The following is a 13,205-nucleotide window of genomic DNA, read 5'->3' as shown; positions in this document are numbered from 1 at the left end:
TAGCTCCCAGCCTGATCCCTGCAAAGCTCCACAAATGTTTACAGCACCAGTAATTGGCAAATTATAATCAGCAGGATTCTGTAAACATCCCTTCAAAATAACGGCATAATGCTTTCTGCCTACCCAGCAACTTTCTCTAAATGAGTTCAAGAAACTTCAGGAACAATGTAGTTCATTAATCACCATTGCAGCCAGGTGAGATGTTGTCTTAGTTTGCAAGATCTGGAAGTCCTGGGGCTTAACGCCTTAAATGATTTAAATGCCACTACAAACAGGTTGCCAGCAAGACAACTGGGACTCATGGTGACCCCAGATATAATGTGTAGAATGTGCTCTGTGTGATTTTCAAGACTCTGACTGTTTGATCGTGGATCACCAGGCCTTTCTTAGGCATCGCTGGACAGGTTTGAACCAGCAACCTTTCGGTTAGTAGTTGAGCACTTTATCGTTTATGCCACCCAGAGACTCGTAAATCAGCCATACCGAGAATTAAAGACTTGATACCTGAATCCTTCAGTGATCTACAACCCCACCTGTCCATCAGGCCCAGTGGGAACACTCAGTCTCATGGACAGAGCAGCCAGCACCCGGATGTTATCACCACTGTGACAGGAGAAAATAGAATATGGCTTCTAATGGGAGTGAGGATTCTGGAGGTGGAACGTCAATGTCTTCTGGGATCTGTTATCTCCCGCTTCAGTACGTTCATTCCTCTGTAAATTGGGGACAGTACATTTAGGCTGTATTTCGTTGAAAGTGACACATAGGATCTAGAATAACTGTCGTATAAAATAATGTTAGTGAAACATTTATATATCCAAATAGGTACAATTCTTGACAAGAAATCACTAGGGATGATCAAATTTGTTCCAGTGATGTTGCTGTTGCCCACAGCCTTTTATTTCCCGTCAGTTGATGAAGGAAATTTGTTTTCTTACTTGTAAGAGTTAATTATTAAAAAAAAAAAAAACAAAAAACATTGCAGTGCTAGTCTAAATCAGAGGGTAATCACCATGGAGCCAAAAGTTTGCCCCCACAAGGTCTCATGGGATACCATCCATCACCTTCATGAACTTGTGTATGTGAAGTCTGCCCTTCAGCTCTATAGGCCCAAAAACCTGATTTTCCACCCTTTTAGGAAGATGCACATTAATTAAGTTCAGAGAACTGATGTATAAATCCAGTTTCAAGCAAGTGCTGTAACTCTCACCCAGACGGAGCCCTCTCCATCAGGGAAGTAGAGTCAATAGAGACAAGACTGTAGAGGGGTTAATCATGAAGTCTTTGAGGCCAGCCAGACCTTGTCACAGCCAAGCCTTCACTGTAAGACTGGACAGCTTGCCTGCCATCCCTAAGTCTCACAATGGTCAGTGACAAATGAGTCATGAGCTCTAATTAGGAGGATAATGAGACCAGGTATGAAGGCACAGCTCTGTACCATGTCCAGACATCATACTTGTCCAGTAAGTTCCTTAGACAGCATGGAATTAGAACAAGGAGAGTTAATTAGATATTTATGTGTTTAATATGATAGGAGCCCTGGTAATGCAACAGTTAAGTGCTCGGCTACAAACAGAAAGGTTGACAATTCAAACTCACCCAGTGTCTCTATGAAAAAAAACCTGGTTATCTGCTCCCATAAAGATTACAGCCTAGAAAACTCTGAGTCTGTTCCACTCTCTAACCTATGAAGTCTCTAAGAGTCAGAATCAAGCCAGCAGCGCCTAACAACTACAAAACATAGCCCCATGCCTTCATCTTTGTCATATAAAAGACTGAATACCCAAAACCTATAGACTACGATTACATTTACTTCCCAGCTCATCCTCCTTTCCTAAACCGGCTCTCTACCGCCAACATGCTGTGAAGCTATTAGTACATCTCATCATTTAATCATGTTATAGATATCAGCTCTGGGAATATTTCTTTTTTTTTCTGGGTAAATGTCTGTCTCTGATCCATTCCATTGAGATGTGGGTTTTAGAGTTATACTTGTCAAAGAAAATTGTCTCAAATCTTATTTATGTCCTTTCTAACTTTGGGCTCAATACCTCACCACAGTTCCCAAAAGTTCCCAGTCATTTTGTTAGAGTCACATCTCATTTTATAGAACCGTGATGACCTACTGGCGCTCTCTCCCTCTTCACTAGACTTGATGCCAAGTGACCTTTGACGTTTGAAAAAAAGCAAATACAGGAAGATTTATCAGCATTGAAAGTACTTTTATGAATGTAACCCAAGCTTCAAAACAAGCCCAGGCCCAGGACCATAGTCCTCTTTGTGGTCAGTTGACACAACATAGTCCACAGAGACAATGTTCTGCATCCTACTTTGATTAGTTGAGAGTGGGGTCTTAAAAGCTCATGAGTGGCCATCTAAGGTACAACTATTAGTCTCTCCCTGTCTGGAGGATAGAAAAGTGAACAAAATCAAAGATACGTGGAAACAGTCCAGTGGACGAATGGATGATGTGACAGTCTCCATGACCCTGAGTCCAGAAGAACTAGGTGGTGCACAGCTACCATTAAAGGGATCACATTAGAAGGTCAAATAGACCAGATAAAAATAGGGAACAAAATTAAAAATCATCAAAAATGACCAGTCTTACTGGTTGGATGTGGTACTGTACGATCAGCACTGGACTGCTAACCTCAAGGTTTGTAGTTTGAACCCACCAGCTGCTCCTCAGAAACTCTGTATAGGATTGCTTTGACTCAGATCTGATTTGATGTCATTAAACAACAACAACAACTGATCCCGCTTGAGACTGGTGGAGCCCGAGAATTAGTCACCCTTCAGGCCTGGACCTGAACTTATCCCCATGGCTCAATTTTCAGCCAAACAATAGATAAGTAAGAGGAACAATAACACGTGTAAGTATGCACATCTTAGAATAATCACCTGTATGAGATCTAGAGGACAGTATTTACCCAAAGACACAGTTCAGAAAGGTTAGGAAAGAGCAAGAAATGAAAACAAAAAACAGGGAGGAAGTGGGATACCTGAAGTTACATTGAAGGGCTTGCAGTCAATGAGATACAACAAAATGTGTAGGAATTCTAAGTATACAGCTGATGGTCTGCTCTGAAAACCTTCACACAATTCAGAGTTAAAAAATAACAACAAAAACAGCAGTTCCAGAGTACTACCAAAAATGTTCCAAGAACTATCAAGCAATCTAGAAATAATACTGTAGCTACTTTCCAAGGGATGGCAATCATTTAAACAGATACGTTGTGGTTCCTTGTGATTTAAAAACCAGCGGTACACCTTCCAGTCATTCCTGCCTGTACATCAAATGCTTTGTCAGTGGACAGCTAGATATTTTCTGGGGCTGGATGGTATCTGACAACCCAGTCTGAAACAGCCCCGGAGGAAACACAGTGTTAACGTGAAGCTTTAAAGCCACCACCCCCCCACTACCACACACACACACACACACACACACACACGTATCTTACATTCTACTACATCATTGATCAGTGATACTCTGAGATGTTCCCTGTTTACCTTGTGATGGCTTACCCCTCCTGACGGCTCCCAGGATAGGATCTCTGCCATTTATCAAGGAGGGTTTTACCTAAGGTCTTAAATTCCCTATTGGTTACAAAAATTGCATTTTCCCTTTTTCAGAATTTAAAATGAATGGAAGTATAAGATATAATGTTGGTTTATCAGGATGGATTCTCCTGTTGATCTTTGTCTTCTGGGAGGAAGCTCTGCCATAGATTCTAACTCATGTCTGTCAGTTCAAGCTGTTTTCATTGGTAAATTGATGGTAATGGGGGCCCAGAGGCTGCCGCCCTATGAGCAAAGAGGAAAACATTTGCTTTGGATTTTTAAGACGAATACTAAACTCATAGTCTGTGTTCCTCTTGAAGTCTAAGATTCTTCTAGACAGGTACCATAGCTTCTTGTTTTTGTGCCTCCTACGGCATCCGAGTCCTAGTGTGGCGCTGTGGGTTAATGGACCAGACTGCAAAGTTGTTTGAACTGCAAGGTTGGTGGTTCGAGCTCTCCAGCTGCTCTTTGGAAACCCTATTCAGGGTCACTATGGGTTGGAATTGACACCACTAAACAACAACAACAACATGGCAGTTAGCTAGTGCCCTGCACATACTAAAAACTAAACCAAAATTCATTGCCATCAAGTGTATCCCAAATCATAGTGGCCCTATTTAGGATTTCCTAGCCTGTAAATGTTTAAGGGAGCATACAACCTCATCAGTCTCCCTATTTAGGATTTCCTAACCTGTAAATGTTTAAGGGAGCACACAACCTCATCAGTCTCCTGCAGAGAGGCCAGTGGTTTGAACCGCCAGCCTTGCATTTAACATGCCCACACTTACCCACAGCACAATCAGACCTCCATCTATACATATTGTTGTTGCATTTTGTTGTGACATGCCATCAAGTTAGTTCTGACGCATAGCAACCCTATACAGAGTTTCCAAGGAGCAGCTCTTGGTTTTGAACCACTAATCTTGTGGTAAACAGTCCCATGCTTATCCTACATCACCATGTCTGTGCATCTCAGGCATTGAAAAAGGCATTGTGCATTGAGGGACCTACACCCAAAAAGAGAAAAGAAGAAACCCAAATATCACATCACTGTTAATGTATCTTGTCCACTTTCTCAGATGGAGTCGCTATGAGTTGAAATCGAATGTCAGCACACAACAATCCACTCTCCTAACAGATAATTGCAAAAGAGCTGTCCACAAGAATAGGAAATATACTCATGAAGACAGAAAATAAATTGCATGAGCAGTGTGCACACACACACATTTTCCTTTCTGGTATCCTCATTTTTGTTCTAATCTTGGAGTTGTCCAGTGAATATGTGGAGCAGTGGTCCTAGAATAAAGGCAATATGTTTGCATATAGAATTGCATACCTAGAAAGTGACTCAAAAGGCATCCGTCCCTTTTAGCTCCTTTTCTCCTAGAGCTATCTTTCCCTCCTCCCCCACCTCAGTGCTGTGGTGCCGTGTGGTCTTATCAAGCTTGGTAGACCACAGTAAATAATGCACTGACAGTGCTCACAAACTTTTACATTGATTTTATGCCCAAATTCTAAATGGAACGTTAGATTAACCAAGATTTTAAAGAAAAAGTTTATGATAAAAACATACTTAAGATTGCTGTTCTCCTTTGAAATGGTAACGGCAAGGTATGTTTGGACTTTATTCTTGAATACCATTTCCAAAGTTCTCTGGCTCTAATTTTGCCATTTCTTGCAGAACGGCATGTTTGTTGTTTGTATATAAAATGATGGCGGCATACTAGGATGGTTAAGGTCATAGATTCTGGAGCCAGAAGGCCAAAATCCAAATCCCACTTTCAGCATTTGCTTAATAGCTGAGTGCCGGCTTCCTCTCTGTAAAGTGGGATTAATAACAGGACCAATTTTATAAGGTCGGGATGAGGATTAAAGATGTGGTGGTGGCTGTGTGCTGTGGAGTAGGTTCCAACTCATAGCGACCCTGGCTAGGGTTTCTTGAGGCTGTAAATCTTTACAGGAGCAGAAAGTCTCATCTTTCCCCCACTGAGGTGCTGGCAGATTTAAACTGCCGACCTTGAGGTTAGCAGCCCAGGTTGCAATCCACAACACTATGCAAGGCTCCTTAGCAAATACTATATAAATGTTTGTTAATATACACTTTTAAAATAAATCATCTTCATGTCAATTCAGTGTAAAATATACTCTTAACTGGACAGGACAAGTCACAGGGTTTGGCAACTTGACCAAAGAGTGAATACCACCCATTGGTCAGACAGACCTGTAGGAAACCAATAATCACTTGCTGTGAATCCGGTGCTGAGTCATGGTGTCCCCATGTGTAGAACTGTTAGTGTAGAACTCTGCTCCCTAGGGTTATCAGTGGCTGGTTTTGGAAGTCAGTTGCTAGACCTTTCTTCCAAGGAGCTTTTGAATAGACTCGAACCAACAGCCCTTCAGTTAGCAGCCCAACTAGAAATAAAATAGAAGATTCTCTGCCTATTAATAGCGTTTGCTTGGTTGATTGCTCTGCATCCTCATTGTTTTTCCTTTGGGGTTGTTATAACAATCACTGTGTTGACATATTTGAGCTTCCAAACATTCCAATTAACAAAATTGCGTAAGCCTGAGAATGCATGTTTTAAGAAAATTAGTCTCTTGTCACTCACTCGTTTCCTTTTTTTATATTTTATTCTCCCTATAGCCCAAGCTTTTGGCCAAGGAGCTTCTAGACCTCGTGGCATCTCACTTCAACCTGAAGGAAAAGGAATATTTTGGAATAGCGTTCACAGACGAGACGTAAGTGTTACGACACACCCTCAGAGGCTGGTGGTCCTAGGCTCTGCAATGACACTTTCAGCTGTCAGCCATAAAATGAGTTATGGTCCATGTGGGTTTTAGGGTACAGGGTCAGCCCAAGTCTGTCATCTGAATCTCTCTACTGAGTTGTGACTCTGCCTGGTATAGCCAAAGGAAATCATTAAAATCCTCCTAATATTCTGAAATGATTAGCTAAATTAGTTCTTATAATCAAGCACATTCATGCTCAGAATTGAAGAGTATGCTTTTTGAAAAAGTAGATTTATATGGGTTTGTTTTCTATTAAGGTTAAATGAAAACTTCTGGAAATTAAACTCGCAGTGTTGAAGTCACAATAACAGGAAGTGAATTTGATGATCATTGCAAAATGAAAAGTGTCTGTGTAATTTCACTGTTTAGAAATAGAGAATATAAAAATCACAACTTCACATCACTCCTCTAATAAATAGTGCATTTGCTTTTGAAAAGTGGTCTTTCCCTTTGGCTCCGTAAAGTGGTGTTTTGCAGTAAAGTGAGAAATATCTTTACTAAAATTTCAATTTCCGTCTTCGTGTACTGCCATCAAGAGAGCGATGAATACCTGCCCAGATTTGTCGATAAGAATAAGCTATTCTCAGCACATGTTTCAGAAGTCTCTCCTGTGTGTAGGTGTGTACACTCGTATATACACCAAGGTTTTCTCTCTAAAATTTTATTACAACAGAGCTGATTTCCTCAAATTCAAATAGATCTCAGGATTAAGTTAGCAGCTGAGCAAAGCAGTACAGGGGAGCCCAAGCCCAGGAATCAGATGGCCCCATTGAGGCAGGACAGGCTCAGAAAGAAGAACAGAAAGCATTGCTAGTCAGGTGACCAGACATGTCTGCACATGGAGTGTACTTAACCTTGGGAACTGTAGATGGATAGAAGGACCATGTAATTTATTGTTCAAACAGGGACATTGTGAGTGACCACCACTGCCATCAAGTCAATTGTAACTAGAATAGACAGATTAGAACTGCTCTGGAGGGTCTCTGAGACTAAGTGTGTCTGGCAGCCTCATCTTTCTTCAGTGGAGCAGCTGGTGGGTTTGAACCGCCAGCCTTTTGGTTAGCAGCCCAACGTTTAACCCACTTTCTGAAGGTGAGAGGAAGTATAAATTGAGACTGTTTCACTGTCTGGTCACTTTATATGTCAATGAAGGAGTCCTGGTGGCACAATGGCTAAGCACTCAGCTGCTAACCAAAAGGTTTAAGGTTTGAGCCCACCATTGGCTCCCAGAAGAAAAGACCTATTGATCTGCTCCCATAAACATTGTTGTTGTTAAGTGCTGTTGAGTTGGTTCCAACCCATAGCAACCCTGTATAGGATTCCAAGGAGTGGCTTGGTGAGCTTGAACAATCGACCTTGTTCAAACTGACTGCAGTCCAGTGCATTAGCCAACAGCCTAGGAAACAACTATGGTAGAGTATGGCTGTCACATGGAGTCTCTGTAAATCAGAATGGACTTGAAGGCACACAACAACAGCATACATAAATGACATTTCAGACACTGTTGTATTCCAGGAGCAATCAACAGAGACAAAGCCACCTCATTCTCAAGAAAGCCATGAGGAACTAAGTGGACCACAGTCCCAAAGGAAACGGAGCGGGAAAGGGAGCAGGCTCTGGTGACCCCAGCCCTGCACATAGAGCTGTGGGGAAGCCCAGTTGTGGAAGAAAGGAACCAACCTAGTAATTTCAGAAAATGCTTTTCAAACAAATATACATCTAGAACATTTATTTTCATACATGCAAATGTTTCCTGTCATTTCCCCTGAGAAACATTTTTTTTTCACTAATTAGAAGGAAACAATAAATTTCAATGAATTATATCCCCATCTTTCACATTTCCCAAGTGAATTTGCCCTTCTACAAAACCTTGTGAACTTCAGATGAGTCCGAATTAGACTTCTCATTTGAATCAACAAAAATCAAAGATTGAGAATGTGGTCTTAGGCCTAACAGGAAGAAGTCAGTCTGATGAATGTTTCAAATCACTGCCTTACGTGCACTGACCAGAACACATCAGCTGAAAGGTAGGAAGCCATTACCCTGAGATGGAAGCATAAAAACCCCGCATCCCGGCAAGACAGCTGCACACATTAAAGTTCAAGTTTCCCGCAAAGCGAAGCCTTTATACTCAGGATCGTCTTGTTGCTAGCTGTTGCTCCTAATATAATCAGCCCCAACTCACATTGAACCCAAGCATAGCAATGAAATGCTGACTTGTCCTGTGACATCCCATAATTGGTTTGGGATTGTTATGATCCATGGGGTTTTCATTGGTGGATTTTTAGAAGTAGATCTGCAGGCCTTTCTTCGTAGTCTTCCTGAGTCTGGAAGCTCCACTCATCAGCGTCATAGCAACACATAAGCCACTGCTAACAGTAAGGTGACTGACTGATGGTCTGTACATGACTTCTACCATTCTACTGATGGTCTGTACATGACTTCTACCATTAAGCCATCAGCGCCTCATATTCTGGATCATGGCTACCATAATTCCCTGTGCTGGCCAGGAAAGTGTGTGTGGATGAGTGTGAGTGTGTGTAGAGGTCAGGCTGAGAAGAGAGTATCACTCCCCTGGTGTGGGTGGCAGCTCTGTGGGGAATGATTAAGAGGACATGAGCTATCCTCCAGGCCTGTTCCAGAGCATGTGTCCACCATGATCATCTTCGCCAGACTCCAGCAAGTGCAGGAGTGGCAGACAGCCAGCAAGACATCAGTAACAAAGAGCTGGAGCTATTGGCAAACAGTTACTGAAAAGAGCTGACAGATGTGTCTGACTCATCGGTGGGAAACTGCAGGGCCAGAAGCCCAGAGGGTCTCCAAGGGAATAGGCTAGGAGACAAACAAAGCGAAAGGCCGAAATGCCTGTGACTCAGAACACGGTCAGTTAGGCCTGGCAGCACCTGGACCAACAGATGCCAGAGAGTGGCCTTCTTGTTAGCCTGACCTTTTCACTTTTTCTTGGTAGAAAGAGGAAGGACAAAAGCTGCAGGCACAAAACAGTACCTGTGGACGTGACTTGGTCTAAGTTGGTGATCCTATGTCAGTAAATAGGAGGGCCTTCAGAAAGTTCGTGGACAAATGGAATTAAAAGGTAATTCCCAAATATGTTCCACCAGCCTGCTCACAAAGTCTCTGGCTACCACTGGACACTAATACAAAATCTTTTAATAACCATGTGTTCAAGCTGTGCTTGTATACTGTGAATCACACCTAACCATGGAAGAAAAGACCTAGCAATCTGCTTCCATAAACATTGCAATCAGGAAAATCCTATGGGGACGGTTCTACTTTGTCACATAGGTTTTCTGAGCCAGAATCAGCTTGGCAGAACCCAGTAACAACCGTTGTGAGATTTGTGTGTATGTGCATGTATGAGAAAGAGAGAGATTACTTATGCTGATGCTATCTGTACTGTGTGTTTTATTATAAAGTGCAGAAGTTCTATTCTTTATTACAGCCTATGGTAAACCACATCTATTCACCTATTTCTTAATGCATATCAAACACGATTAACATTGCAAAGTCGTTACAAAGAGTAAAATGCCATACAAATGTAAGATACAATTACCAGCAGTGTTATCATTCCTAACAGTAGAACTGACTCTTTGGTCATAGACCATCAAGGATTCTTTCGCTCTTAATGGCGTTTGACTATCTTTTGTGGGACCTGAATGGGTTTGGAGAAAAGATACATAAAGCGGAATGCAGACAGGATATTGGAAGTTTCTCTAAGCTTCTCTTGCCTTATAATTTTTATTTATGTATAAAGTGTCTAAGTCCATAGTGCAAGATGTTCTGCCCAAGGATGTTTAATATTGTTGGCTAATCAACAATTGGACAGCATCAAACTTGCAAGGTCAGCAGTTCAAATCCACCAGCAGTTCCATGGGAGAATGATAAGGCTTTCAGCCCCTGTAAAGATGTACAGCCTTGGAAACTCTGTACAAGGTAACTGTGATTAGGAGCCAACTCAACAACATACCACCACACCAGCAATAGTGCTAGCTTCACCTTTTCTTTTTTGAAATAATTAGACTTATAGGAGAGTTTCAGAGTTAATACAGAGAGGGGTCCCTATAGACCCTTCATCCAGTTTCCCCAAAGGTTGTATTTATCTAAAGTAAGAAATTGACACTGGTACTATTATTAGGACTGCTGGTAGTGTAGTGGTTCAGCAGTTCGAAACTACCAGCGGTTTCACAGGAGAAAGATGAGGCTTTCTGCTCCGGTAAAGATTTACAGGGTCGCTATGAGTTGGAATCGACTCCACGGCACACCACCACATTATTAAATAAATTACAGACTTTATTCAAATTTCACCAATTTTCCCCCAAATGTCTTTTTCTGTTTCAGGATTCAGTCTAAGATACTATGTTATATTTGTTTTTGTTGTGTGCCATCAAGTCGATTCCAACTCTTCTTAAAGACAGAGGAGAACTGCTCCCATAGTATTTCCTAGGCTGGAGTCCTGGTGTGGCACTACAGGATAATACGCTGGACCGCAAGGTCAGTTTGAACTGCACGGTCAGTGGTTCAAACCAACCAGCTGCTTCTTGGAAACCCTATAGAGGGTCGCTATGGATCAGAACCGACTCAACAGCACTTAACAACAGCAGTGTTAGGGAAGCAGTCTACCACATCTTTCTCCTGAAGAGCAGCGGATGGGTTAAAAGTACTAATCTTTTGGTTAACAGCTGAGCGCTTTAAGCATTAATTACATCACCAGGCCTCTCTATGTTATATTTGTTGTTGTTGTTAAGTGTTGTCAAGTCAGTTCCCACTTATAGTGACCCTGTATAGGGTTTCCAGGGAGTGGCGTGTGGGTGTGAACTGCCAACCTTGTGATTAGAAGTCCTGTGCTTATCCTACAGCTCCATGCCAGGACTCCTGTGTTGTATTTGCTGTTGTTGAGTACCGTTGAGTCAGTTCTGACTCATAGGGACCCTGTATTGGGTTTCCAAGGAGGAACTGGTGGGTTTGAACCACCAACCTCATGGTTAAGAGTCCAGTGCTTATCCTTCAGCGCCACATCAGTCTCCCTTTATTTTCAGTAATTTTGTCCTAAGCAAAAGAGGTAGCGATGACCACCTGTAAATGGCCCGGATTGCAGTGACATGTGCAGGCAGCAACATTTTGCAGCCTTTAAAATATGGTGAAGTAAGACACTGGTATAAATTTGATCTTAAATCATTGTTTTTACTTTTCTAGAGCAAAGGTTCTCAGCCTTTTCTGCACATTGGCATAACATAGGGCAATTTATAAAATACTGATACCTGGGACTTGCCCCCAGAAATTCTGATTTAATTGGTTTGGGTGTGGACTGAGCATGGAGATTTTTCAGAGCTCCTCAGTTGATTGTAATGTGCAGCCACACTTCCTTGCTGCCACCCTCCAGATCCAAGAGGAGAAGCTGAATCCACTCAAACTGTGGGTTATTTGGGGCCAACTATACTGGTGTACTGGTAGTGTAGTGATTACAAATTGGGCTGCTAACCTCAAGGTCAGCAGTTTGAAATTACCAGCTGATCTGTGGGAGAAAGATGAGGCTTTCTACTCCCGTAAAAATGTACAGCCTCGGAAACCCTGTATGGGGTCGGAACTGACTCTATGGCACGTAACCAGTATTACCACCATACTGGTGCAGTGCTTTAAGATAAGTACTGGGTTCCTAACTGCAAGGTCGACGGTTCAAATGTACCAGCCGCTCCTCAGAAACCCTATAAAGGGTCGCTATGAGTCGGGACCGACTTCATGGCCCTTAACATCAGCATGGCACATCCTGGAACGCAGTGGCTTTGGAGGGAGGAGAAGCACTGGGCCACGAACCACACGCTTGGCTGTTTGAGCCCACCAGCCCCACCTTGGGTGAAAGATGAGGCTTTCTGCTCCCGCAAAGATTTACAGCCTCAGAAACCTTATACAGGGTTGCTATGAGTCAGAACCCAATGGATGGCACTTCGCAACAGTAACAATGGCATCTCAGCCTTGACTCATGGTCATCCCACACAACAGACTACAACACTGCCCCCTCATGCACCCATTTTGATGCACAGTTTTCTTTGCTGGCTTTTCAGAAGGAGATCACCAGGCCTTTCCTCCTGGTTCCTTTTTTTTTTTTTTAAGATTCTGGATGCTGTTCAAGATTCCACCTATAGTCTTACGTAATGCAGAGGCTCTGCAGGTAGCCTCCTTCACTGGGCACTTTGTAGCCCCATTTTAGGTATTCCAATCAGTTATAGGCAGAAGACAGACTTACAAGCTTTCTCTCCCCTTCCAGTGTTTATTTTATAATGTAATGCAAGCAAAACCAAGATTCAACAGACAACCAAGCATCTTAACATTATTTCCCCCCTTTTCCCCATTCTAACCATGCCTCAATCCCTGTGTCCCAGAGCCCTGTTGTTCCAAGGTTGTGCATGCATCGTTATTTACCTCTGTCCCACTTAGCACATGTAAACCTGCTTTATTGTCCTCCCATCCGCTTTGTTCTTCCATTCCCCTCTCCCTTTTTGTATATTGCCCCCCATCCCCTGAGTCCAAACTATCCTGTGTGTATTCCCTGCCCTGTGCTCCACCTTTCTGTCCCTCCCCTCACCCCACCCCCCACATCCCAGCAACCAGCAAAGAATCCCACCCCCACCCCCCTTAAGTAGTGGTCCTATGCAGTATTTCTCCTTTTCTGACTGACCAATTTCACTCAACATAAAGTCCTCAAGGTTCATCCATGTTATGCGGTGGCTTGCAGCTTCCTTGTTATTCTTCAAGGTAGCATAGTATTCCATTGTGTGTATGTACCACAGTTTGTTTATCCATTCTTCAGTTGATGGGCACTTAGGCTGTCTCCATCTTTT

The 13,205-nt window shown here is 42.6% G+C and overlaps 1 protein-coding gene across 1 annotated transcript in view; it reads left to right on the top strand.

Annotated features, from left to right (window-relative positions):
* The window catches only part of FRMD4A (FERM domain containing 4A), a 422,369-nt gene that overhangs the window by 210,105 nt on the left and 199,059 nt on the right, over positions 1–13,205 (top strand). The window contains exon 3 of the mRNA XM_006872593.1: positions 6,206–6,300. Within this exon, the coding sequence (XP_006872655.1) occupies positions 6,206–6,300 (95 nt within the window). The remainder of the gene's footprint in view (positions 1–6,205; positions 6,301–13,205) is intronic.

The sequence above is a fragment of the Chrysochloris asiatica genome, unplaced genomic scaffold (genome assembly GCF_000296735.1).
Source record: "Chrysochloris asiatica unplaced genomic scaffold, ChrAsi1.0 scaffold00206, whole genome shotgun sequence".
Classification (NCBI taxonomy): domain Eukaryota; kingdom Metazoa; phylum Chordata; class Mammalia; order Afrosoricida; family Chrysochloridae; genus Chrysochloris; species Chrysochloris asiatica.
The sequence above is the reverse complement of the archived record's forward strand: the minus strand, read 5'-3'. Positions and strand labels throughout refer to the sequence as shown.